The 23,832-nt window shown below is 30.9% G+C and overlaps 1 protein-coding gene across 3 annotated transcripts; it reads right to left on the bottom strand.

Moving 5' to 3' along the window:
- Positions 1-741: 741 nt before the first annotated feature.
- On the bottom strand, positions 742-13,557 carry LOC120275094 (myosin-1-like). Of its 3 annotated transcripts, none has more exons than XM_039281587.1 (23): positions 12,834-13,557; positions 10,035-10,136; positions 9,812-9,955; positions 9,567-9,717; positions 9,427-9,454; positions 8,911-9,076; positions 8,631-8,694; positions 8,495-8,508; positions 8,303-8,387; positions 8,064-8,167; positions 7,824-7,962; positions 7,379-7,497; positions 7,124-7,276; positions 6,961-7,050; positions 5,275-5,352; positions 4,431-4,589; positions 4,145-4,348; positions 3,777-3,982; positions 3,508-3,643; positions 2,970-3,099; positions 2,718-2,864; positions 2,320-2,399; positions 742-1,680 (listed from the first exon to the last, which is right to left on the bottom strand). In XM_039281587.1, the coding sequence occupies exons 1-23, from the start codon at positions 13,233-13,235 to the stop codon at positions 1,021-1,023; spliced, it is 3,561 nt and encodes a 1,186-aa protein (XP_039137521.1). In that variant the 5' UTR covers positions 13,236-13,557; the 3' UTR covers positions 742-1,020. The 3 variants fall into 3 exon arrangements, with proteins under 3 accessions (XP_039137521.1, XP_039137522.1, XP_039137523.1); XM_039281588.1 differs by having other exon boundaries at positions 10,035-10,133; XM_039281589.1 differs by having other exon boundaries at positions 10,035-10,149; positions 12,834-13,159.
- Positions 13,558-23,832: the final 10,275 nt, after the last annotated feature.

Below are 23,832 nucleotides of genomic sequence, written 5' to 3'. Positions count from 1 at the left end.
TCATATATTACTTATTATTTTACAGTAGATTTTGAAATTGTATAGATAAAAAATAATTAATATTATATATAGGTTTTTTTAATTAAAAAAAAACCGCCATTACCCAATAAAGTACCTCACTTTCACCCTTTGCTTTTGCTGATATATATATATATATATATATATATATGTAACCATTATTAACCATAGATTAAGTTATCTAACTAATACATTGAAGATTACAGAAGAAATCAGGGCGATACATATCTTTCAAAAAATAAAATATGAATAAATAAAATTGTGCATATAAAAATTAAAAAATACTTTCTCAAATTCAAACTCATCAGGTAAAAATGGGTAGCTACAAGCAAAGTTCTCATGTATACATCAGGCTTAGCAAGTTATTCTTACAAACATAAATATTATCAAAATTTCTCCTTAAAAAGATAATAATAATAATAATAATAATAATAATAATAATGTTACCAAATTGTATAAAAAAAACCCATAATAAAATTATGACATCATTCTAACAACCATTTGGTCTATTAATAAAAAATCCTCTGTATAAAATATTCATTACTTTAAAAACACGTTCAAATCTCAATACATGCAAATAAAAAACACAAGTATCGTAAAGCTCAAGTATTATAAAGCTTAGCTCCTCAAGTATACCCATCCCTGACATGAGGATTTGTTCAAAATTATCAAATAAAAAAAAATTATGACGTCACAACATGCCCTAAAATATAGCTCAAAAACTAAAACACACATGAATGTTTGCATTCAAATTCACCTGTATGAATCATTCAAGAATCTGATACAATATTGGCTCTGGATCAAAATATATGAAGTTAACAACCTCAGCATTTGAGCAAAAGAACTAAATAATTACAATAACAACCTCGTAGAACACTCTCATCTGCATATTTATCTGCAGTGAAATCAATTTTTTTTTTTTCACTTTTTCGCTATTTAGTGGACTACTAACAAAGCATTGCAGAAATTAAACAAACACACTCGTATGATTACCGAAATGATTTACATAATCTTTGAACTATTCAACCTCCCCCACCATTTCTTCTTCACTTTTTCTGGATTGGCTTCCTCGCTCGCAAGCTTGTTTATGACTACCTTTGTTTCACGTAGCCGGACACTGAAATCCTTCTTCCAAACATCAAACAGTTGTTTCAACCTTCTGAGTTCCCGTTCGGGATTCAAGCTTGCCTCGGCCTGCCCGGATTTCACTTCCACTAAGAACTTTGCATCATCAGCGAAGACCTGGCTCCGTTGCTCAAACTCCTCCGCCAAGCGGTTAATAACACTCAGACCAGCACTCATTGATCGCCCGCCATTCTCTTCTCGGCCTCTTAATCCCGAGTGATTCCCGTTGTTTTGGTTACCTCCACTGCTATCCCAACTCTGCTCGACCGATGCATCAGATCTCCGGTCTGCATCATCAATGGCGAGGCTCTTTTTGGCAATGGAGAGGCTGGACTGCAGGGACCGCATCTGCTTTTGCCACACTTCTTCCATTGATCGCATTTTTTGTTCGTATTCTGACCACCGGTTTTCGTACTGCTGGAGCCTCTGATGGAGTATATCATTCTCCTCTTCCTTCTCTCGGAGAGCAGCCTCAGCCTTCAGGATTCTCCTCTGTAGCTCAGCAAGAACAGATGCTTTGACAACCACTTGATCTCCCTGTGAGATACTCCAGTTATAACTTAAACTAAGGAACTCAATTAATATTCAATTATACGAATCCAGGAAGAGAAATAACGGAAGGACCATTCGTTGAACCTAAATAGAAACAATCATAAATTGTTTTTGGTTGGAATATATTGATTGAAGTAAATATATTGAACATGAAAATTTTACATGGATGGCATTAATATAATAGTTTTAAAAAACAACAACAACAACAACAACAACAACATTAGCAAGAATGAAGGCTCAAACCTCAAAATGCAAAGTAGGGGATATGATGTTTAAGAGGAATGTATTGTAAAACCAGACGAGAATAGCACTAGAGAGATGGTAAAGAAAGGTAAAAACTTGGAAATGGTCTACATGAAATTTGATAATTAGATGAAGGTTATTGTCATAATAATGTAAAACTTCCTCGTAATAAATATCAAACCATAATTTAAGGGTTCAAGGAATCCACATCTGTGAATTTTGGTCTTAGATGCAAGACTTAAACTTTTTAAAAGTTTACAAATTAAATACCAGGGAAAATGCATCCAAGCTTTCCCTTAAAAATGGCGACCAATTGCAAAAATAGCCGATAAATACAGAGACAAGGCTCATCAACAAATCGGTAGAAATAGGATATGTTACCTTTGTGCCTTCAAGCTTCATGGTAGAGTTAAGCAAATCAACATCTCCAGAGCACTTCCTAACAAGGAATCCACGAATAACTGGAATATACATAAATGATCAGTATTTGAAAGGGTGCTGAAATTATGGTATTACTATGTTAGTAAGGGAAGATAACAAAAAAAGAAATTGTTGAATGATAGGGGAGAATTGCACAATAATTGATTTTAAATGATGAATTACTCCATGTAGATTTGGGCTGCAACCAGTTTATATCTAGTCAATAGACAAAGAGAAGTGGTTTAACAAATGCCTAAATAAATAAATAAAAAATGGCTCATCCCTGTGACACAGACAAGGTTACATTTTGGTTAACCCAAAGATCTTGCAGTGTGACACTAGATTTGTAGATTGTTTACCTGACTGGATTACCACAGAAGCATTGCGAACATCCACAAACTTTCTCCTAGCAATTTGGCATTTTATATGTCGCTGTAAGACAGCAGCAGCTCTGTGTTTCTCTACCATGGCAGAGTATAAGCGCCTTGTCTTCTCACCACGAATGACTGGTAACAAAACGAACCCAAGTTATTGACACCATTGTTCCCCAACCAACGCCTTCAGAAACATTAATCAAGTAATTTCAAATTTTTCAAGGGAGAAAAGTTTACATGCTTGCAATGTCACAATTGCTTTCCTGCGTTCCTTAGCATAACAGCGAGATTTGTGACCTCTGAAGCAACTCTGAACCCTTAAAATGCCATGAAGGGTACGGTTTCTTGTATCTTCAAGTGAACCAATCTGTCAAGAATAGAGCTTTAATATTATATTAAGAAACCAGTAGTGTAATAACAATCCTCTCAAACTATCATGAAGATCAGCATACCACCCCATCAACAAGTAGCTAAGTATAAATACATACATAAATTGAAAGGCGCACAACAAGAATATAAGGCTAACAAAATCACCTGTAATCAAAATACCAGACACAGGATTTGTCAGGCTGATTAAAACCCATTTAATTTGGCAATAGCAATGATATATATATATATATATAATTATATATATATATATATCTTAATATATATCTTAATAATACACCATGCCAACTCTATTGTTAGTTTTAGACAACTCTTGAAAAACATAATAACAAATTTATTTATCAACAAGCAGTTGTGTCTAAAACATCTATTGAAGAAAAGTTCTCACCTGTCCGGTTCGGAAAAACAATTTTGTGTAGCCAACTTGATACATCTCAGGAAGAATATTAAACTGGTGAAGAATTGCCACAGAAACACTCAGTGGGTCTTGAGAAGCAACATTCTCAAGAAGAAGAAAGCCGTACCTAATTAAATTTTTGAATGGGTTAAAAACTACTTCAAGAGACCATATAAGAAACTGAGTCATGGCTACATTCTACAATCTTAAAATATATATATATATATATATATAATTAAAAAAAAATGCAAGTCCCCAACCTTTTGGCAAACTTTTGATGAGACATCCTTGTTGGAAAGCCAGATCTTGAAATACGAACTACTTCCAGAACTCCACAACATCGCAATTGCTGAAGCACCAGTGCTTGTTCATAAGTTGCGGGAAGCTGTGAATTGTTAGGCTTGATGCATCTTATGAAGTGAGGAGTTGTACTTTCTAGCCTTTGCATTAGTTGGAAGAGTTGTCCCTTAACACCAACAAAAGAAGAAAAATGAAAAGAATGTATACTTCAGCATAGAAAATCCAAGAACAAAAAGAAAACAACTAAAAGGAAGACACCTGCAAATGCAAAGAAATTTTTAAACTAAAACTGGATGGTCAAAAGTAAGAGATGATAGAAGTTATTCACCTTAAACTTTGTTGCAACACTTAGCTTTTGTGAATCAGCTCCACTGGATCTGTACTGATTACCCACTGGATTTTCAGTGTGTACAAGCATTTTGCATGCAAACATCTGAGGAAGGGGGCATTTACAAGAAGCCAGCAGTTGGATGGAATCCATGTGTAAAAGATCCCTATTCTTCTCCAAAAAACCGGAAGTATCATAGACCACCTGATAAGAAAGAGAGAACCATCATTTAGAAAGAAACATAATGTCAAGCAATTTATTAAAGCTAAAACAATGTTGCAGCAACCTCTCCTGCATAATGGCTGATACTGAAGGCCTTTCCTCTCTCTCCTCTAAAGCAAGTATTAGCATTTAGATGCTGCTTGAGCTTGTTTGCAAATGTGAGGTCAGTACCATTTGGAAAAGTTGACTCCTCATCCAAAAGTGACAACAACCCTAATGGTTTCTGCAAAAAATGCAAGTAAAATAAAAAACAAATTGATTTCTCTCGAGTCATATTCCTCACGATACTAAGAGAAATTTGCATTTAATTGTCATGCACATCCCTCCATTTAATCACAGCACTAGCTTATAAAAAAAAACTTGGAATGCTATAGGCTCGTAAAATGCAATCCAATAATAGGTCTTCGGGTTCTTGCCAAGCTAACTGATAATGCAAACTGCTGGAGTATAAGATCAAAAATGGTTCTACAAATCCTATACAGCTAATGTTGAAATGAAAGCAAACTAAAAGCCACAGGGAGGGCATAAACTTCAATAGGAATTTTTTAGTGTATATAGCAAAACCATCAATTAGAAAAGCTTCTGCTAATGCAGTTAGGAACCACCAGCAAGAGAAAACATCAAACTCAATCATCTCCCAATTTATTTTGAAAAATGAGCATCACCAACACAGAAAACATAAAATCAACAGAGGTAATAAACAAAACAAACCCCCTCCCATGTGTCGCTTTTATAATTCCTCATATTCTTTTCATGATGCAAGAAAGGAAATTCTAGACTATCTTTTAGTTGTGGAGATTTTAAAAACAAAACATCAAAACAGTTGCATATCAAGCTCTGGTATCCTTCAAAGCCACCATTAGAAATTTTACATACTATGAGCTCACACAATGATTGGAAGGGCATACCTTCTCAAAAAGGTTAAGACAGTCTTGGTTGTCCTCAAACTCAACTTTTGCCCAGTCTATGCCATCTTGAATATATTCCTAACAAACAAAACCTCAACTGTGAAAAGGTCATAGAAATTGAATCATAACAAATGCATTTAGAAAAACTGACAATTTTTTTATAAATAAATAAAAAAAACAAAAATACAATATACAAAACACAAAACAGTCTTGAAGAGGAGTCAATGCCACAAAGAATCCAAATCCATAAAGGTAAACATATCTATAAAAAAAAGGATGCATGACTGATACATTACCATTTCTAGAAAATGTTTAATTGTGGTTGGAATAAGTTGGAATAAGAATTGAAATATAAATTTGAACTAGGGAGAATTTTTATCCCAGCTCGCATAATACTGTAATATACAGAGGTTCTTTGGATTATCTTTATTCCAGTTGTTAGTTGCATGTTCCCGAATAAATTGGAATCACCAAGATTATTCCGATCTACAATTATTAGGTAGCTTGGAATGAAGTGCTTAGGTTACAAGTTATGCTACTGGGTTCTGGATATCTAGCAATAGATGTCTGTTCAGATGGCAGTGTCCCAGGTAAATGCAAAAAACACACTCCCCAAACCCAAATTTGTTTAAAATATTCACACACAAATCCGTTGCAAACCGTTTATAATTTCTAACTAAAATCCATTACCAGTCCCATTTAATATTTAAATTAGAAAAATCAATTATGTCCTTATAAGATTAATACTGATTTATGTGAAATATTATATTTATAGCTTTACTGAATTTTAATATATTGATCTTCAAAAAAAAAAAATTTAAAAATAACTAAGTAAAATTCTTTAAATAATATCATAAGCATTTTTCCCTATCTCAATCCACTATTCCTAGCTCACAGAGGAGCAGCAATTACCAGTATGCATGACTCGAAAGAACAAGAATGCTACTAAACATTATCAGCAAAACTGAAATCAATTTTGCAAGCAAGAAATGATACTGGGGGATAATAGCACTCCCTCAAATGGTGAACAAATTCAAGGGAACTAAACAAAGTTATGCCAATTCTCCAAGGTTTGCACTACACGCTACATAATTTGGATAGAAACATATGCAAAGCCAGCAAAATTATTCTCTATGTTGGGGTAATGGATTTTGTTACTAAAAAACTTCTTAGGATGAAAATTTAAAGAGAAACACAACAATTCCTAGATTGGATGTGCCCATTAAGCAAAACTTGTCAGATGGGATGAGTTACCAACTACATGGAAACATCACAAAAAGTCTAAGCAATACGAGGCTAAATAAAGAGTCTAAGCAATTCATAAGGGAAGCAGGTCTGTTTCAGTTCATAAGACTGTTTTGAACTCTTAAATAATTATGTTAAGTGTTTCCACCAAATATAATTATGTTTGAAACTAATTTGAAAGAGATAAAAGCAGAAATTATTTTAAAAAGAAGCAAGTCTGTTAACACCAGAAGCAAGGAAACGAGCTCATCCATCTAACAGAACAAAATGGGCAAAGTGAATTCTATATAAACTCAAATTACCACCACCTGGAATGAGAACATATTGCAAGCAAACATTTTTTTAACCATTCAAAAAGCATAAATATAGAGACATTTATTTCACTGGTACTACATACTACCTTCTATGTTATCAAAAAAATATACAAACGAGAAAGTTTACCTCCTGTTCTAACTTAAATAAATGGCGATTAAAATGTTGCTGAAGTCTTTCATTGGCATAATTTATGCAGAACTGTTCAAAGCTATTCTTCTGCAAATGAAAGTAATCATCATGAGTATAAAAGTAAATCTGAATGCGCAGAAACAAACATGAAGAAGCGCACATTAAAGGATTCAAAGCCATAAATATCAAGAATGCTGATCGATCTGCCTGTGCGTCGCTTGCCTACTTCCAATGATTTGTTGATCTGGTCAACCAGCCACTCAAACAAACTAGCATAAATAGATTTTGCCAATGCATCCCTTGTGTCAATCGCCTACAACATATATGAAAGATGAGGCGAAGAGAAATGAGCAAGATGATTTTATGACATCAGATCATATCTTAAGCACAGACTCTAACTACAGGAAAAGGTAACCTGAGATAGAGTAAGCTTTTGCACAATAATATCTTTGCCAACTTTCATTTTCCGAGTAGCCAAAGCTACTTTAAGATCCGAGATATCACACCCAATAAGTTTCGCAACAGTATGTGCACCTGAAAGAAAACACATTGTCATAACCAAGCCCAAAATATAAAATAAAATAAAATAAAAATAAAAATAGAAAGAGAGCAAGTAGTAAAGTGAAAAGAAAACAGACAGTTCAAAAGTCATGTTCATATAGTACAGTATAGAAAATAAACAAATAGAAACAATCTTTCTAAAAAGAAGAGATAATATAATTAACAACCGTGCAGATCTGACACCAAAGCAATACATGATATTATAGTGAATATAGGACTCCCAGCACCGCAACTAAAAAGGCAAAACTTACACATTCATTTTACAGAATAGAGTTTTAGATATTTAGTAAGGACTTTACCTTCATCTGCAACAACTTCCACATGGTTTTCATTATCGATCACAGTAAATGAGATGTTACCCAACCATAGAACAGCAGCAAGCATAGCGAATACATTATCTTGATCCTCATGGCTGATGTGAACCACATTCATAGCTTCCTAAAAACAAGTACACTTAGTGATTGATACAGCAAGGACAGCAAAAGAGTCATTGCTAAAGGATTAATATTACATAGATTATACTAATTTAGAAGAAATACCATAACAGCACGAAATCTTTCAGCATCATCAACTCCAGCAATTGAAAAGCAGTTGCTCTGCTTCAAATATTTATACTCGACGGCTTTTTTCAAATTCAATTTCTCTGTTTTCATAAAATCATTTGCCGAAAATAAAGGATAAATTACAGCAAGAAAATAAATAAATAAATAAAAGATTTAACTATTTAAGTGTCAGCTAATATTGCAGATACAAGAAAGAGTTGAGTATCATTTACTACCTCTAAGAGATGAGGGGGCACCAGCACAAAGCTGATAAAAGATATGATATGACCTTTCCCCAACAGCACACTGGACCACCCGTGACTGTACAAAAGGAAGACAAAAAAGAAACAAAAAGAAAAAGGAATTTAGAAATCATCATAAAGCAAAAACTAATGCCATGAAAAAAGAGACCATTCAAATAGGCATACCTTCTCTAGCAGAACTGCCCAGAAAAAGTCAATTCAGACAAGAGAAAACAATAACAGAGATAGCAGAGTCAGGTTCAGCTAATGAGAAAAATTATAGCAACAGCAAACTCATTGAACACAACTCCATGGACCTTACATGTTTGAATACTGGCCCCAGAAATTTTTCCAGTGGAGCTGAAATGAATTTCAATAAGCTTCCCCTGCCACCAAAAAGCATTGACGAAATATAAGAATTCAGATGTTGTATATAAATAATTGGCAATTAGCAAGAAAAGCTGCTTGAGTAAAATGCATTCAAAGAATTCTTCCCATTCAGTTTTAAAATTAAAAGATCATTTATCAATCACTGACCAAATCACTCTACAACAGAAATGAGAAGAATAGAAAAAGAAAGACACATATAATTAAAAGCTTACAAAACGACTGGAATTGTCATTTCTTGATGTCTTCGCATTGCCAAAAGCTTCAAGGATCGGATTAGTCTCCAAAATTTCATATTCTATTCCACTACCACCTCCAAGTGCAGCCAAATATTGCATGGCTATCTTGGCAGTTTCTGTTTTTCCTGCTCCGCTTTCTCCACTGAAAAAGAAAATAACCAATTATTTGGCTCCATACGTCAAAAGTTTCTAAAAATGTTCTAACCAAGTAATTTCAGTCATAATCATATGTGCCCAGCAACGATAACCATTTATGACACAAAATATAACAAAGAAAAAGACAATCGCTAAGCATCTCAAAGATATAGCATGCAAAAATAGGAAGGTATCTTGGTGAATGTGGGTAAATAAAGATTTCACTGATGTGATACTACGGAAGTATTTGCCTTAACCCAAAAAAGGATAATTTTTCTAAGAAGCATCTTCTTGAAAATAGCTGTCAGGAAGTCCATTGATAACAATTTGACCATAGAAAATGACGGAGAAGCTAACCTTATAATAATCGACTGATTTACTTCATCTGCAAGGAAAAAACACAAGATATCAGATGTTTGACAGGCTTGTTGAATAGGACCAGACTGAATAATTTATTTGCGCAGAAGGCTCTCCACTTAGAAATTTAGAAAAATCACCTCTAATCATTTCACGAATGGCTGTATCTGCGATTGCATAAACATGAGGACTGTCCATAGATTTGCGTCTATATCCTTCGATATAATTTTTGCCATATAGAAGGACTTCCTTAAATGGATTGATGGCAACTAACACTGGTCCAGCTTTCGTCTGGCAAAGGTACAAGTTTGTGGATATATAAATAATCCAGAAATCAATGTATCTCTAACAAATTGATAAAGATAGGTATAATTTAACAACTCACATAAATCATATCACGGGCATATCTATACTCCAAATTGTACAATACCGATGGCTCATGTAAGTAGCTAAGTTGCATAAGATCATCTACACCATCAAGGATATCAGGGTTTGCAGGCAATAGACTTTCAGTGTTAAACTTGAGAACCTACACATGTTATTATGTTAAGATAAAAGTCAGAATCTTAAAAGCAACATTATAATACTCTGGAAAAGATAAAACTTACCTTCCCCTCTGGAAAAGATAAAACAGATTCTGTCCCTGTTGTTGATTCAACTTTCCCCAGTGCCCAGTCACCATTCGAAAGCTGGCACCAAGCTTGAACCTTCTGAAACAATAAACTTCAAAATGTAGGTCTTGCAATCAATAAGCAGTATGTTGATCATACCGACAAAAACCAAAATATAGACATAGTAGTTAACAATGTAAACTCTATTAAAGTTTTTCTAATCAGCATGATATACTCAATGAATGTACAAGCCATTCCCTTTGATCTCGAGTTAAGTATCATATGTCAGTCTGTAATTAAAGCCAACATAATCTCCAATCACCATTACTATCAAAGCAAAGCCTCTACGCAAGAGTAAAACAACAATAACCTAAAAATCATTATTCTAAACAATTAAACCAAATAAAATTGAAATTCTCATAACAAGGGAAAATACTAACTTTAGAAACTTCAACTAATGAAGAAATAATCATAATATTCTTAACAATTAAGAAATAGTCAACAAACCAAAAGCAAAGAAATATAACTACATGCCATTATCAATTTCTTTCGCATCACTAACCACACGTGCACATTACAGAACCAGTCCCAACCCAAGTAGATTATGTTCTAAAGGGAAAGCTGAGACATGAATTCTTCTTTGCACAAAACCATTTAACTTCCATCCTGACCTCTTGCAAAAACCCAGGAACCACGCTTCAGTATGGCATGGATAAAAATGAATCAGGAACATGCCCCAACCACAGATAAGCAGGTGTTCAACAAAATTTCAAAATAAGTACTCAGACAGCAACTTTAATTGGAGGTTTTAATTGTGCATTGGAAAAGGCAATGAATGCTTCCATGGTAATACCACCAGAACAGAATCTTCCATTGCATCAATCCCCACACCTTTACCTGAAGTCAAGACTTTGGCCAGATGATTTTATACCTCTCATCCAGAAAGAAAGAAACAAAAACTTTATCCCACATCAGCAGGACATTTACTTGGTGCAACAACTGTAATTGGTCAGTGCACAGTGTTATAGCTAGATGGCCAAGAAATTGCTCAAATGCAGCATAACATTTGTCATTTTGTTGTTTTTTAGATGCACATGAAGTATGTGCCTTATTTTTGGAAATCCTTTTACTAGTGATTTCTCTTGTAAAACCATCTTTAGAGACAGCAGTTACTAGGTTCAAATAAAATTGTCACTTCCACAAAGTGTTGTATTGAAAGTTGGCAATAGATCCATACTGTTAATTGAAATCCAAATAGAAAAAACTTTGACATGTGTCCCTCTATAACCAGATACCCTTATTTCTTGTAAGGCATTAGATACTCTCATCTACTTCTTCATAAATGACAGAGCCTACTAAACATCTTGATTACCCAATTTAGGATCTACATATCATAATTATCATTCAACATAAAACATAGTCTCCACTATCTTTAAATAGGTCAGGAGCTAAAAACTTGTTTACATAAAATTTGCCAACTCACAGGCAATGCCTTGCTTATGGTATCCCATAGTTGTAACAGTCACTAAATCGATATTTGTAAAAGAACTTAGATTCAGGTCACAAGGCTTTGGCCATGCAATGTATCACATTACACTCAAAATAGCTTGATGTGATACGCTTGCTTGCATACATCATTTACTTTTATCGACATATTAATCATGATATTTATTTCAATCAATTGAACCTACAAAGTTGCCAATTATGTGTTGGGAAGTGATCGTTTGCAAGATAGGAAGCAAGCATATTATCCATTGTACTTATTACCAATGTGACCTTTTAACAGGAACAAGTTTTAAATTTCCTTTTGGCCTAAAATGCATCTTGAGATTTCACATCCATCCAACTGCATGCTCACAATCTTCCATAATTGCTTGGATACTTCCAAAGCAGAGGGGAATAAGCTTATTCTATCCTGAAATCAGCACGGCAAATAAGATCAAGCTTCATCCACACGTCTTCTAGGAAGACCCACACACGGACCAGATAATCATTGACAACAATGCAAGAATCCAATGCAAGTACACTGAAGAATTGGGATAAAACTCAGTGTGGTAAAATGGAGAAAATTTATGGATAATGGAAATATGTAGATAGAACTAGTCATAAAGGGAATCAGCCAATCAGGCTTAGTGGTGAAATTCCCAACAAACAACAAAGACAAATTCTTTCCCATGATATTGGTAAGCTAAGGTCCTATCATGATCCAACAGAAAGGCTATCAAGCACACTGCAACAGCAATGCACATGGTGAGCAAGCAAAATGATTCTATTACCCTCAACTTAAATATATATATATATATATATATATATATATATATATAGCACTGTAAAGCCCAAAAAACAACGGTAACAAACAACTTGATGATTCATGGCCCCAGGAGTGCTAGGGGAGAACTCAGAAAGCAGCAGCCATAAAATCAGAAAAAGATGATTTACAAAATTCTCAAAGTTAATAACCACTTAAAAAAAAAATTGAGTAGAGAAAACCGGGGTAATAATCTTGCAGTAAATTGCAAGATTTACAAAAGAGAGAGAGAAATTAATATTCCTGCTCACCAAGTTGAACAATCAGCTGAAATTGCAAGTACTGCTAATTTTTCACAATAAAATTCAAAATCATGTGATGTGAAACCAATGCAGCAATATAATGTGATAAACAAGCACATTACAAAAGAGCACAAAAACAAAGATTCAAAAAGTACGAACTTTTACCACAAATTTTCACAATAAGACTAAAGTCTAGAGCTTACCCCGAACCAACGATCAGACAAAATCCAAGGAAAACATACGTACCTTTTTGGCACCGTACGAGCTGGTATCACTCCACCTCGACTCAATCCTCGACGACGAGATCGCCGGCAGTCGTGAGCGCGCTGGCAAATCAACCAATACCTCCAGCTCTGGACCACCAACCTTCGTCTCCACCTCCAAAGACCCAGAATTCGAGCTATACGGCGAATCCATATTCCCCACATCCTCTTCCTCAACCACAGCAGCAAGATGATCGGATTCACTCCGATCGCCACCTTTCCCAGCAGGAGAACCACTAGTGAACCTGAAATCAAGCGGAAGAGACTTCACAGACTGAATAGTCACCGGCTTCCGAGTCTTCACCCCTGATTTCTTCTTTAATCCAAGCTTAGCCTTCTCTCTCGTGCTCGGAGATCCCGGCGTCCCCGTCCCCAAAGAAGACATCGATCTCTACCCAACCAAACCTCCCGGATCTTCCCAGCAATCAAAACGTAGATCGATCCAAAGATCTCCAGAAAAGGAAAAAAAAATGGAGATAAACCACCACTCGATCTCAAAAAAGTCAAAAAAAAGTACCGATTTGAAGAAAACCCCAGCAATAAATGGCGATTTTGACTAATAATTTGGACAAAATCGGTGAAAAAGATCAAATTGGAGGCATCAAAACCCTAGATTTCGGCAAAGACGAAGCCAATGATTCATGAGACCAGGTCTCCGAGCGGGAGAGAAAGAGAAAAAAGAGAGCTTTTTTTCTCCTCTCTGTTGCTCTGAGTTCCCACTCTTTATTTTATTTTTTAAAAATTTTTCCCTTTTTTTCATTTTAGTCCGTGAATCTTTGAAAATTTGAAATTTCAGCAAATTACCAGAACAGCCATCCACGTGCCAGTTGGCTTCTTGCTTTTCATCATGTGATGAGGGTACGAATGTCATTATGAGTAAAAAGGAATGTGAAATTTTTATTTACACCCTCTCAGAGAGAAAAAAAAAAAGAAAATTTTTGTTTTTACCCTCACAAAAGTTTCTAATTATTTACTTAAGCTAATCATTAATTTTTTCATAATTATTTATCATTCACAGTTTCCTTTTTGCCCACACAAAATAAAAATTGCATAAATTCATATAATTTAAAATTAAATGTATGGAGTATTTTTTTTATTTTCAAAGTTAAAAATAAATAAAAAGACGAAAATTTTGAATTTTTTTCCATTTAAGCCTGTGGTATTTTGAAAATTTGAACAATATAAAGGAAATGACCAAAATGGGCTCTTGTGGTGAGGTAGTAAAAGAGGGCAATAAGGGCATGGATGTCATTTACATGGATGGACGCGTGGTCCGGAATGGTAACCGGAGGACGGGCCGGCAACGTCAAGGGGCCCGTTTTGAATATGGACCGTTGGATTTGAGATGAACGGTGGAGAGAGGGATGGCGTGCGAGATGTAAGGAAGCCGGCAAAAAGCGTAAGCCTGACACCGTTGGCCTTATTGGACCACGTGGATTGGGCCCGGCCCACTAACCCTTGGTTGGGTGCCGTCACCGCCACTATTCTCACCGCCATACTTATGTCATTCAAGTTTTTTTCTTTCTTTATTTTTCTATATTATCTATAGTTGTATATTTATTTGATTTTTTTAAAATTTTATAATTCTTGTTTTACCCCAAAAAATTCAAAAAATTCATGTAATGTGTTGTTTTCCCTAAATTTCGGAAGTATTGTAATTGCTATTTTTTTAACAGGTGACTAGTTACCAATAGACAAACAGGTATAAAAATGCATCAATAACAGTGATTTATCGATCACGAGGAATTTATTAATTTAGACAGACGTAATATGAAACAATGAAAATTTACCACGTATACAGACTGAAGATTTGCAGAAATCATGAGATGAGAGATACACTCCCCTACAGAGGTCTTTGAACCCGTTTTAAACAGTATAATGATAGTATTGGTTTGGAAATAGTGGATAAATAATACTGTTACGGGTCAAAAGCACAGGGTTTTGATCAACTATTCAAGTGACAATCTAATTAGTTGGCAGTGGTTGTCATGCTTAATTAATTAGTGAGAGAATTTGATATATATTTTATTTTATGTTATTAATAAAAAATTAATTAGGAAAGAACATTTTGATTATATTCTTTTGATAACAACATAAGACCGACATAATGGGTTATTTGTAATAAAAACAAAATAATTTAGAGAGTTTTATTAAATATTAATAAAAATAGGTGGTTAATCAAGATCGGCAAATATTTGTAAAAATAGAAAACAACATCTAAAAATAAATCTAATTATTATGGAAATTAAATGCATGCATATTACATTACACATAACACATGTACTTTGTTTTGACTTGTATGTTTTGAAGATTTATAATTCAAATCATGAATTAACTTGTCAACCACTACTCAATCAACATCAACAAGACAAACTTGCGGTTGAGTCAAGGAAAAAATAATTCTAAGTTCCAAAGCATAACTTTAAAATGAAGTAACAAACATAAAAATAAAATAAAACAAAGAAGTTTAGAATCTTTATGCAAGTAAATTGTTAAATCTCATGCAAATGGAAAAAGATATCCTTGGATAAGGGTATTTTGGTAAATATATAAATTATAAATAAAAAAATGAAAACAAGAAGAATTTTAATTTTTCTTATTTAAATTATATTTACATGTATACTACTTCTATTATTAATTTTTACATAAACATAGTGAATATTGATATGATATTTTTGATGAAAAAATAGTCTTTATCATGTGAGGGTAAAATTGTCAATATAAAAAATATCAATGGCTTTTAAATGCCATGGATGGAGGAAGAAAGGTATGAAGAATTTTATGATCTCTTATTTATTTATGAATTATGAGGGTTTCGAATAACTTGTTAAATTTAATGTAAAAAGAAAATTATCTTGAGTGACAATATTTTAATAAATTTATAAAATATTAATAAAAAAATTAAAGGCTAATTAATCTAATGTATAAAGAAAATAATATTTACATGTATTTAACATCAATCATTAATTTTTACATACACATACTGAATATTGAATTGAAATTTTTTGAAAAAAGAAAAAAATATGGTACCATTATCTAAGGGTGCCATTGATACTAAAAAAATATGAATGGCATCTAAATGCAATGGGTATAAGAAGCAAAGTATTGAAGAATTTTATGGGCCTTTTGTTTGAAGTGATTTTGTGAAATCTCATGCAAAAAGAAAAGGTACATTCGATATAAATTTTTAAAACATAAATAAAAAATGAAAAATAAAGTAGAATTTTTTTTAAAAAATTAATTAAAATTATACTCACATGTATACCCATCAATAATTGTTTTGACATACACACATGGTGAATTTTGAACTGAAATATTTGGGGAAAAAAAAGTCACTTTGTCTAAGAGTAAAATTGTCACTATAAAAAATATGATGGCTATATGTATAAATTTTCTTGTCGAAAATAAATATTCTAATGTTTGTAGTGTTTCAAATATCCTACTAAATTTCATCCTAAAGGGAAGGTATCTTAACTAAAGGGCATTTTGGTGATTTTATAAAATATAAATAAAAATTTTAAAAAAATATAGGAGAATTTTCATTTATTATACTTAAAATTATATATACCTTTATGTTCCATAAATAATCAATTTTTATATAAACATATTGCAAATATTGGATATGTTTAGTAGGGGGATTAATCTAAGATTTTTGAGAATATAAGAGACGGAATGTGTTGCTCCTATATTTAGTATAAAATTTATAAAATTGTTCCTATAAACTATTTATTTTCAAGTTCACATTATCCCACAACTAATGAATTTTTATATTCTTATTAACAAATACATATATAATATTTCTATATATTATTCCGATGTTTAGTATTAATAATATATTCCTAGAAATAATTTTTTGCAGATTAAATATGACAATGAAATATTCCTAGGTTTATTATGCTCAGGAGTCTTCATTCCTAGAAATCCATATTCTAATGATAATATTTTGAAGCTTATATCAAAATGATTTCTAAATTCTTTGAAAGACAATGGCCTCATTATTCAAGAGTAAAATTGTCATTTTATATGTGTGCTAATGTTTGTAGTGTTTAAGATACCTTGCCAAAACTCATCCAAAAGCAAAAGGAATCTTAGATTGGGGGTATTCTAGTAAATTTAGAAAATATAAATAAAAAATGAAAAATAAAGTAGCATTTTTATTAATTCTGATTCTAAGTACATTTACATTTATGACCCATGAATCATTCAAAGTCAATATTGAGTTGATTTTTTTTTTTTCAGAAAAAGATGGGCCCATTATTTGGAATAAAATTGTCATTATAAAATAAAAAAAATCAAAAACATAATTAAAAAACGGATAGTGAGTACATGTGTCTCTGATGCAATCAAAATATTAATTTCTTATAAAAATTATTTGATTAAGTTTGACCAATAAACAATGCTTAAATAGAGTAATGCTGTTTTTACAACCTTATTTTATCTATAGGTTTATCAAACTACCGATTCTTAATAAAAAATATTAGGCTTTTATTTTATATAACTTTATAAATAGCCTCATAAAGTTCATATATATATATATAGAAAATTTTATAGGTAATTTTAGGAGGGTATATGTGTAATTTTAAAATTTTACATGGATTTATATGCCTTAAAAGTTAAAACCCTAATAATAGTTAATCAAAGAAGTAATTTTATTTTTCAAATTATTCAATTTTATTTGGAAATTATATTAATGACTAAGATTTTCAGAATTATGTATAAAAAAACACTTATTTGAACTGGTATAGTTCTTTATAAGACTCGAGAAAATATTAAAAAAACAAAAGTAAAAAAAAGTAAAATTATTTTATTATATGATTTTGTCAAAATTTGTTTTTATGTCTTGAAAATTTAGACTCCTCTACTGATCCATTTAGTTTTACTTGAGTTTTATCCAAGTCATAGATAAATCACCCAAGTTTGGGACCATAAGCAATGATAATAGTTCTATAAAAAAAATAAAAAATTAAAGTGAAGAATGCTAAAAAAACCACCCACACAATTTGAAGTTGATAACCTAATTGGATTATGGTTGTTGGATCAAACTTAAGTGACAAGGGATATATGATAAGATAAATTAATGCAAGTAAGTAAAATGATGTATGTACGTCTTCATCTAGTGTTAGTTTGTCTTCTAAATTATGAAGATCCAAAACACTCATGATGCATCAAATGGAAATACTATGGGGCCGTTTGGTTCGTGGTAATGACATATTACCACGTAACGAGATTACCATAGTAATATAAGTAGGAATGTTATATGGTTGGGAATATTGTGGTAATTTAATATAACCATGTTTGGTTGGAAACTCTTATTACTGGGAATAATTCATTACCGTGTTTGGTTGTCATGGTAATCTATTTGTTAAAATATACAAAGTTATAAGATTACCACGGTAATCCAAGATAGACACCAAATTTGGTGGTAATGGGATTACCACTTTCTTGGTAATATTTATAAGTTAGTAATGTGATATTACTATCTAGATTACCACTTGTGTAATGCCAAACGTGGTAATATTTTCAGATTACCACGTAACACGTGGTAATCTTTCTACATTACCGCGAACCAAACGGCCCCTATGATTAATAAATAATAAACAAAAGTGGAACAAAGTCCTACTAAATAATATATATGGCCTTAATTTTCTTTTCTTTTTTTTTAAAGAAAAGTATATACATCTTGACAAGTATGTATTAATAAATAAATAAATAAATGAAAGTTGTTTAATGAGAAAAGAAGAAATATAAAGTGGCCACATCATTATTTCAAAATAATATAAAAACTTCAATAATTTCACATCTCAGTTAATATGTTTTTTTTTTAATTTTAAGTAGAACAAATTCATTTTGCAACAAGAGGTATTTATTCTTTTTAGCCCCTCAACTGAGGTGGCACTTGCACTAGGGATCTAACATATAAATCCATCTATTTTTTTAAGCTAAAAAAATCATATTCTCATTTAAAAATATAAATCTAATATGAGAAAAAATAAACAAAAATATATATAATTAAAACAATTCATAATAAACAAACATAAATTATTAGTATTTTGCTTTTTCATTGTCATACAATATACATTATATAAGAGTTCTACATTAATGAACAATATTATACTGCAATACTTGAAAGGACTAACATTAGGGATCGTCAATTTACTACTTTTGTGAACACCCTAACTATTGAGAAAAAAATGACATAAATTAAAAATGTTGATGTGGTCTTCAAATACTGAGATTGATTTATATAGTATTTTAGAGTGAAATTAAATAATTTAACATTCTACTTATTCAAATTACTACGGTTAAAATTTATGTATGTATCTTTACTAGTGCATGATATTTGTGCAATAGAAATTATATGTATAGATATCATTTTCTCTCAAATTTTCTAACAATAAATGCATATTATATAATGTTAAGATTTTATTTTCTTAAACATTGAAATGAATGCTACATTATTGAAGATGTAGGTCAACAGTGAAAACAAGCCATACATTCATTAACTTGAATCTTTATATCATCTTCTCATAGGAACATTATTATTATTATTACACATATTTATATATAAACAAATGAAATAAGCCACTAATGAACTTCCAATAAGAAAGGGCCGCATAATCAAAGTTAAAAAAACTTTTGGGACATGCTTTAAAGCTAAGGAAATAGAGTACCAAACCAATGAAAGGGTTTGCATGTATTTGCTATTTGTCTCCATGAAATAAGAAACATTTACATTGTTTAAAGACAAGTTTGGCAAATGAAGGGTAAGCAAGTGTGTGTGTTTATTATTATTATTTTTTTTATGATCATTCTTATTTTAATATATATATATATATATATATTCAATCTGACATTTGTTGGTGATTTATAAATAAATCACTCTTGTTTATCTTGATATCATAATGTTTGATTAAAATTTTAGCATAAATTATTAATGCATTTTTATAAAATATAAAAATGGCAAAACCACACATCTTCACAAAAATAAAAATATAAAATTAAAATAATATATTAATAAATTTAAATAAGTTAAAGGATTAATTTTGTTGCTATCACAATTTATAAGTTAATTATTTATGGTACAAGTTTAGCTGATAGGTTTTTTATCAAGTTGTAAAATAATTTTTTTTGGTTTTTATTTTAAATGAGAAAATGAAACTTAAAGCTTATTTTTTTAATAAAATTTTAAATAGAGAGGTTTATAAAAAAGAAAAAAAAAACTCAAAATAATAACTAGATTTGAAATCAACAGCACAAACCAAATTGTCCTATTTAATATATATTAGAAAATGGATTAAAAAAAAAGTCATATCATTATTATGATATTATAATTAGACATGGGATACCTCTCAGTATCAAAACATTGAATAAGAAAAATAGAAAATGGTCCTATGCTACAAATTGAGGGTTCAACCTCCTCCATATTCTACTACTACTACTAATTAATAAACAATAACAAAAAAAAAATTATAGAAAGTTGTTATTGTCATTAGACACCCTTTTTTATGAATGTAAAAAATACCAAATAGTACTGGAATCCGGATGTACAACATATATATACAATATAAAGATAATATAAAAATTCGGGGTGAACAGTATGAGGAACAGTACTGCCGGAGGGAGGGATTTGAATCTATGATCTTCCCCTTTACATTTTAGTGTCATACCATTAGGCTATCCAACGGTTGACTAGAATATTTGAACCCATGACTAGAATATTTAATCATGCAAAATATACAATTTTTATTAGCTAATTCCTTTCTCCACGCATATATAATATGTTTCAAATTAAATAAGTTTTTAAAACTTAGACTATTATCTAATTCATAGACAACCCACTCCATTCATATGTAACATTAACTCATACTTGATCACCACATCTATGTTTTTTGAATTAATATTCGATGTTTTACTTTGGATTTTATATAAATCATTAGGATATTATTTTATCTTAATTTTTATTTATTAGCCATGCTTTATAAGTATTTGCATGTCCATATATATTTTTATTTATTTTGATTCTAACTCTAAAGAGATGTATGCACAAATGATTTGCATCAAAAAAGATGCACACAAATATTGCTAATTGTTACTTCATCCAGTATTATTTACATGTTCTTTTCTAGAAACTTGTTTTGTTTTTTTTATATGTTTATTTACAAAATTTATGAAGTATTAAATAATCTTTTTTAAATTTATCTATCATCTTTAATATATTTCTATATTTTCATTCTGAGAGAGGTAATAAAAGATATAATTAAAATAAGATGATAAATTCATGAAATTTTTATTTCTTTAATATGGATAATTTTGGAACAATGACAATTTTTTTGTAAATTCAAAACTATCAACTAATTTTAACCGACTTTTCTAATTAATATAAATTAGTTAAAATATACATATAAATAGGACTAAAAGTAGTACATAAGAAACAATCAGAAACATAGAGCTAGAGAGATGAAAAATCATGTACAGAAGAAAGGAAGGGACTTTGCCACCAACCAAGAGATTGATATGGAACTAGATCTTCAATGAGATGGATAAATGTCTAAAGAATCTATAGTCACTATCAACCCAAAAAGCCATTCAAAAAAGTCTTTAATCTTTCTGCAAGGCTTTTGTAAGAAATCACAAAGACATTCAAACATCTAATTCAAAGAATAAAGATAAGAGTGGGGGTGATGAAGTGCATTGGCCCAACCAAAACACATCCATGTGCTTGTGTGTTATATTATTGAGAAAAGGTGGCAAGTGATGAAAAGCTTAAGGTAGTAGGAGAAAGAGTGAGAAAGGGGGCCTTATTATGTCACATATCAAATGTATAGTGCTTGTGTGGTTCTTCTTCCATCTTCCTTGCTCTCTTTGAGTGAGACCTTTCAACTAACTCAACATGCTTGATGACGATCCTCTTCCAATCCTAATGGAGATAATAAAATTAATACAAAAGAAAATAAAAAGATCATAATTTATGTGAGGATGATGTTGAATGGATTAACATTGGTGAAGGGAAAAGCAAGAGAAGATAACAATATATATATATATATATATATTAGAATAAATTAACCGAGTTTTTATGATAGATTTCTCATATATATAGATTTCTCCATGTTGAAATAACGTTTAGACTAAATTATTAATGAAGTAGATTAACTCAAAGGATTATTATACAATTCTCAATTTAAGCTATAATAGAGTAATAATTAAATGACATAGATATAAATTAATCAATGTTAGTTTTGTATGTCTATAGAGAATATAAGAAGATCATGGCTTAATTGAGGATTACCTTATGGGTGAATTAATATAATAGGAGATGTAGATGTATTAATATATTAAGAGAAGAAGAAATAAGATAATAATGTATGAAAATAAATTAGCCAAACTTTATAATTGGTTTTCCACACTAATATAGTACTTAGGCTAATATTTATAACATCGATGAAGCTACTTTGCCAATTATTGAAGAATAAGCTTATATTCATATGAGATTTTTTGACAACTCTATAATTCAAACTATATATATTTGAGTAATAATTGTAGTGACAATAGATATAGTAAGCAATGTTAAATTTTGTATGTTTGCATAGAATAAAAGAATAGATTATAGTCTATATGAAGATTATTTTTCATATAATAGAGTGATATGGATGAGAAGCAAAACAGAGAAACTAATAATATTAGAATAAATTAAACAAGCTTTTATGATAGCCTTTTCTCGCTATTAACCAAACTTTAAGATCCATCTCTATGTGCAGTAAACAAATTAGCATCTAACGGTGGAGCTAAAAATTTGACATTATAGATATTGGGGTTGAAAAAAATTTAAGATTTATAATGGCGGTTTTGATAGTCCTCAATTAATTAATTTTAATCACTACAACCCATATTTATTATAATAGTTCTTTTTCTAACCTTGATAGAGCTTTTTTGAGAACTTTTTTTCGATAACTCTCAATTCAAATTATAATTGAATGATAATAAATATAAAAATTTTTAATATAAAACGAGTGTGGAGTAATGTTAATGAGAAAAAAAGAAGAAGATAATAATATTTTAGAATAAAATAACGATCACTCTATATACAACTTAATTATTTTTCTACATAATAATACTACATAAATAGAGTATGATATATCTAATTAAATGGCAGATACATTCTACCACATGTTATATTATTGCTTTGTATAATAAGAAATCACGGTATTAATATTGTATAATTTACTTGTATCATTATATGATTAATTATGTATATATTTAAATAATATTGAGCTCATGTAACATTGATCTTCTTTATTTTTAATAATCAAATTTATAAAAAAAAAAAAATCGAGCATTTTACACTAATCCTACATGAAAATACTACTTTATAGTTACCCTAATTATTTTTAATTTTTGTTGTAAGACATAATAGTGGCAGTCCAGAATTAGTCTTGCATCGGTCAGGAGGAAGAGAAATTTTCATGTGCATATAAGGGTTGGCTAACCTTCACCATCAGATCAGGCTGATTTTTTAAATATGTGGATCCGGCCTTTGTGTGTGTCAAATTTTATATAGAACAATTAAAATTTATGATATTGCCCTAATATTAAAAACTATATGATTATTAAGATCCTCTTATGAGTTCATGCATGACAAAGTACATACAATGCAAGTGTTGCATGTCTAGACTGTCTAGTAGTGTGACCAAAGTGAAGTGGTGGCCAAACCCTTTGTTATGGCCTTTTTAAAAGAGTTTTGTACCATTCCTTTTCTTACAAGCATGCTGTCTGTCCAAGATCAAGTCATATCTTACTTTGGAGGACATTATTCATGCCAAATAAATTAACTAGATTCTAAAGCTCTTTTAATTGTTCTGGTTAATTATTCTACTTGTATTACAACAACAACAACAACAACAACAATAAAAAAAAAAAAATCTTAATTTTGCTAAAAAATGGTTGAATCTAGTAAATCTATATGGTTTTTTTTTTTATATTATAGC

This window comes from Dioscorea cayenensis, chromosome 14 (assembly GCF_009730915.1).
Source record: "Dioscorea cayenensis subsp. rotundata cultivar TDr96_F1 chromosome 14, TDr96_F1_v2_PseudoChromosome.rev07_lg8_w22 25.fasta, whole genome shotgun sequence".
Lineage (NCBI taxonomy): Eukaryota > Viridiplantae > Streptophyta > Magnoliopsida > Dioscoreales > Dioscoreaceae > Dioscorea > Dioscorea cayenensis.
This window is presented reverse-complemented; position numbering and strand designations above follow the sequence as displayed.